Source organism: Oncorhynchus mykiss, chromosome 9 (assembly GCF_057628025.1).
Source record: "Oncorhynchus mykiss isolate SJ-2025 chromosome 9, ASM5762802v1, whole genome shotgun sequence".
Lineage (NCBI taxonomy): Eukaryota > Metazoa > Chordata > Actinopteri > Salmoniformes > Salmonidae > Oncorhynchus > Oncorhynchus mykiss.
The window spans coordinates 8709032-8714592 of record NC_143030.1 but is presented as its reverse complement, the minus strand read 5'-3'; the positions used below and the strand labels follow the sequence as shown (position 1 = coordinate 8714592).

Sequence of the window (5561 nt, the reverse complement as noted above, 5' to 3'; positions counted from 1 at the left end):
CCTCTCTACCTCTTCCTCTCTCCCTCTCTACCTCTCTACCTCTCTTCCTCTACCTCTCTACCTCTACCTCTCTCCCTCTCTACCTCTCTACCTCTCTACCTCTACCTCTCTACCTCTCTACCTCTCTCTACCTCTCTACCTCTCTACCTCTACCTCTCTCTTCCTCTCTACCTCTCTAGATCAATGTATTGGATATCTGACTAGTATCACAGATCAATGTATTGGATACCTGACTAGAATCACAGATCAATGTATTGGATATCTGACTAATATCACAGATCACCCTGACTAGTATCACAGATCAATGTATTTCAGAGTGATATCGGTGCTATAGTGTAGTTTTAATATTAGTTTCCCTACAGATGACCTCATCCTAATGAACACATCTCTCTTCTTCCTCTTCCCCTCGTCTCCAGGAGGCGACCATTGAGCTGATCTTCGCAGCGTTTGCCACCACGGCCAGTGCCTCCACCTCTCTCATCATGCAGCTCCTACGCCACCCTGCCGTCCTGGAGAAGTTACGAGAGGAGCTCCGGACCAGGGGGATCCTCCACAACGGCTGTCTGTGCGAGGGGGAACTGGGTCTGGACACCATCGTTAGTCTGAAGTATCTGGACTGTGTGATTAAGGAGGTGCTGAGGCTCTTCACGCCCGTGTCTGGGGGTTACAGGACGGCCCTGCAGACATTTGAACTAGACGTGAGTGTAGTGTTATATATTTATATATATTATATACTAGTATCATCTATCTCTGAGTGAGTGTAGTGTTATATATTTATATATATTATATACTAGTATCATCTATCTCTGAGTGAGTGTCATATTTGTATTGTGTCATCTGTTAATCTCTCTCTCTCTCTCTCCCTTCCCATCTTGTCTTCTTGTGTTTTCTTGTCATTTGTCTATTATTTTGTCTCGTCTTGTCCGTTGTCTTGTCTTCTCTTATATTTTGTCTTGTCTTCTCTTATATTTTGTCTTGTCTTCTCTTATATTTTGTCTTGTCTGTTGTCTTATATTTTGTCTTGTCTGTTGTCTTATATTTTGTCTTGTCTGTTGTCTTGTCTTCTCTTATATTTTGTCTTGTCTGTTGTCTTATATTTTGTCTTGTCCGTTGTCTTGTCTTCTCTTATATTTTGTATTTTCTTCTCTTATATTTTGTCTTGTCTGTTGTCTTGTCTTCTCTTATATTTTGTCTTGTCTGTTGTCTTGTCTTCTCTTATATTTTGTCTTGTCTGTTGTCTTGTCTTCTCTTATATTTTGTCTTGTCTTCTCTTATATTTTGTATTTTCTTCTCTTATATTTTGTCTTGTCTTCTCTTATATTTTGTCTTGTCATTTGTCTTGTCTTCTCTTATATTTTGTCTTGTCTTTTGTCTTGTCTTGTCTGTTGTCTTATATTTTGTCTTGTCTGTTGTCTTATATTTTGTCTTGTCTTCTCTTATATTTTGTCTTGTCATTTGTCTTGTCTTCTCTTATATTTTGTCTTGTCTTTTGTCTTGTCTTGTCTGTTGTCTTATATTTTGTCTTGTCTTCTCTTATATTTTGTCTTGTCTGTTGTCTTATCTTCTCTTATATGTTGTCTTGTCTTCTCTTATATTTTGTCTTGTCTTGTGTCTTGTCATTTGTCTTGTCTTCTCTGGTCTTGTCTTATATTTTGTCTTGTCTTATATTTTGTCTTTTGTCTTGTCTTGTCTGTTGTCTTATATTTTGTCTTGTCTTCTCTTATATTTTGTCTTGTCTGTTGTCTTATCTTCTCTTATATGTTGTCTTGTCTTCTCTGATATTGTGTCTTGTATTTTGTCTTGTCCGTTGTCTTGTCTTGTAAATGACTCTTCCCCGTTTCTCTCTCTCTGTCCCCAGGGGGTACAGATCCCGAAGGGTTGGAGTGTGATGTACAGCATCAGAGACACACACGATACCTCCTCCGTCTTCAAGGACGTGGACGCCTTCGACCCTGACCGCTTCTCCCAGGAACGCAGCGAAGACAAGGAGGGACGCTTCCACTACCTCCCGTTCGGCGGCGGCATCCGCTCCTGTCTCGGCAAACAGCTCGCCACTCTCTTCCTCCGTATACTGGCCATCGAGCTGGCCAGCACCAGCCGGTTTGAGCTGGCGACCCGGAATTTTCCTAGAGTGGTGACGGTGCCGGTGGTTCACCCAGTGGACGGGTTGAAGGTGAAGTTCTACGGTCTGGATTCTAACCAGAACGAGATTCCGTCAGATCTACTAGCTGACATCAAGACGGAAGAGCTGCTGGGAGCCGCGGTGTAGATCGTTGATTTGGATTGGACGAAGCACGGGGGAAAGAGGAAGGGAGGGATGGAATAGAGGGAGGAGAAATGAGAGAGAGGAGGAGGACATGGCAGAGAGAATAAAAGGAGGATGGGAGGTCAGGACTGATCTAGCATCCTTTTTTTTTTTTTACCCCATTTTGCTGATGTCTTGGAATGTTGGATGTCTCCGTTGAACTCTAAAAAGGAACATTCTGAATTCCGATTCCTTCTCTTTTGTCGTGCTATTGGTAGGTCATTGGAACTTTCTGGGAGACTAAGAAGAAGAACAGAATGCTGCCAAAAAAAAAGTGTATAATCTCCGTTTGTTTTCCAAGAAATATACAAAACTATGTATAAAATGAAAAGTAATGTAATATAATGAATGAATTAAAAACAGAAGATTTAATGTTGAGAGAAGTTATGCACAATTAGGAAACAGATTCTTAAGGGGAGTGTATTTGGATTAGAGGGATGGATGGAGGTAGGGAAGAACGAACGACATAATGGGATAAAACAGGGTATAATGATTTAAGAAGCTTAGGGAAAGGATAACAGACAGGATAATCTACACAGGAGTGAGAGAGAGAGACTCTTAAAGTGAATGAAGCATCCAGAGCTAGAGAGAGAAGGGTCAGAGGTGGGTTCATACACACTTGTATATATGAAGGTGCTCCAAATCCAGTCTTGGCAAGTGGTAAGGTTTTACATTCTTCCAGCTCTAACACACGTCTCTCAAACAATCCAGCTAGCAACCTATCAACTATCACGATTAGTTAAGTGAGGCGTTTTTACCCGGAAAATGGACTATAATTCTCCAGGATGGGGTTGAAACAGACCCTCTGCTATAAAGGACTTCAGGGAGAATGCGAAAGAGAGACTCAAAAGCTGGAAAGGACTTTAGGATTGTGTGTTAATAGCTCAGGTGTGGAAGGGGATCTTTCATTGGACGTATTTTCATATCTTCATTTTTTTATTTTTTTTTACTCAACCTGCACATAAGAGACGATCAGTTGTTCCCAATCATCCCCCTTCCCCTTCAAACCCTCGAATCTGTGCTATGATGTCATCGGACGATGTGTCCGTGTGTCCGTCGCTTGGCCTGATATCTGCCTCTTTGCTTGACTGGATGTGTTACGGATATAAAGGAGAACCATTTTTCTAAAGCTATCAGAATCGTCTAAGCTGGAGGAAGAATGATAGAGGGAAAGAGAAGGGGAGATAAAGAAAGAGAAGACGACAGGGAGAGATAAAGAGAGAGAGGGGAAGAGAGAGACAGATGGAGGAGGAGAGGAGACCTATATACTTGCTGCTTGAGAGTTGCTTTCTTTTTGTTTTGTATTTCAGTTGGAGCAGAGTGTTGTTGTACTCTGTGGGACGTGAAGGTGACATTTTGACTAGCTGCTCCTCTTTATCAACACAAAAATGCAAAATTGATTTCAAGAAAAATCTAAACTTTATTAGCTAATGAGATTTAACAACGTGAGACGATTGCACAATCAGAATCATTTTTGGAACTTATTAGTAACCCCAACACCAGGAAATGTCCATCATGGATACGGAGAGAAAATACTTCCAAAACAAAACTACTTCCTTTATAACTCGGCAAAAGAACACTTAGAACTTAATGAACATTCCGGAACTCACAAACATTCTGGAACTCACAAACATTCTGGAACTCACAAACATTCTGGAACTCACAAGCATTCTGGAACTCACAAACATTCTGGAACTCACAAACATTCTGGAACTCACAAACATTCTGGAACTCACAAACATTCTGGAACTCACAAAAATTCTGGAACTCACAAGCATTCTGGAACTCACAAACATTCTGGAACTCACAAACATTCTGGAACTCACAAACATTCTGGAACTCACAAACATTTTTGGAACTCACAAACATTTTTGGAATTCACAAACATTCCGGAACATTCTGGAACATTCTGAAACAAAATCCCGAAAATCCTTGGACAGTTGGGAGTTTTATCTGGAGGGAGCTAGGACCCAGGGACTGTTGGGAAAAGCTTCTATAAATGATATTCTACTACCGTCTTCTACAGATATATATATTCTGGGACCAACTACACCACTGATTGTCTACACATACTATAAGTACAGTGAGCTGCTTGTGTGTTTCTAGATGACAGTTATATATATATATATATATATATATATATATATATATATATATATATATATATATATATATATCATATATAAATTGCAAGTGAGATTTCTCGTTTTTTTTATTGTATTTTAAAATTGTACTTAGCAAATATTTGTATTTTGTGAAAAGCAAAGAGGGAGTTCTGTTTATTCTGATTCTTGTGTTTAGTACGTAAGCCATGAGTTAACACCTGTTCTATCTAATACCCTAATATTATTATTATTGACTATTAATATTTCTTATTGTAATAAAATATTATTATTTTAAGTTGCCATTTTTATTATATTTCCAGAGATTTAGTATAAATGTCAAAAGTCTGTTTGTTGGTAAATATCTTTATATTTAGTACGATATGAATTATTTCAGTTATATTGTAAAACAGCGTTGAATAAGTTAATATTGTTTATTGTAATAATTATTCTTATTTTGGGTTATTATTATAATTATCATTATAATTATTATACTAATAATTATTATTATTATCACCACATTCATTTATTATTAATATTAAGAAGACAATTACTTGCGAGGTTCAGTATTGAAGTGTCACATGACTTCATTGGTTATTTTCTCTGTTTGTGTCCCATTTGACACCCTATTCCCTATACTGCTTTTGATCAGAGTCCTATGGTAAGTAGTGAACTAACTAGGGACTAGGGTGTCATTTGGGATGCAAATGTCTATCGCTGTCTGTCTGTCTTTCTGTACAGAATGTGTATTTCATTTTTACAGATCCCAACAATTCACTTAGTTCAAATATGAGTGTTTTTCAACTGTGATTCTTAAAATGTACTCCTGTAATAAAATATAATGTGAAAATTAAGACTAACGATTATTTCAATTGTCCGATGTCAACTGATAAATCAATCAATAGTTCTCTAACGATTATTTAGCTGTCCAAATACCCGAGGGACACATCAACAATCAACCAAACCAGTCAATGGTTTCTCTGTTCTGGGGTTTCCATGGTTGCACGATTCCGTGGTTCTGTGATTCCGTGGTTCTGTAGTTCCAATGCTCCACTTTTACAAGGTTCTTCTCAGGGTTGGCTCCAGGGATGAGCGACATCAGCGGTCAGCCCTCGCTTAGTTACACATCTTTTATTTTTTTAGGATCTCAATCG

The 5561-nt window shown here is 38.5% G+C and overlaps 1 protein-coding gene across 1 annotated transcript in view; it reads left to right on the top strand.

The window, feature by feature from the left end:
- cyp26b1 (cytochrome P450 family 26 subfamily B member 1) overlaps nucleotides 1-5257 on the top strand; it is a 35439-nt gene extending 30182 nt beyond the window's left edge. The window contains exons 6-7 of the mRNA XM_036987185.2: nucleotides 417-698; nucleotides 1859-5257. Of these exons, the coding sequence (XP_036843080.1) occupies nucleotides 417-698; nucleotides 1859-2269 (693 nt within the window). The 3' untranslated portion in view covers nucleotides 2270-5257. The remainder of the gene's footprint in view (nucleotides 1-416; nucleotides 699-1858) is intronic.
- Nucleotides 5258-5561: the final 304 nt, after the last annotated feature.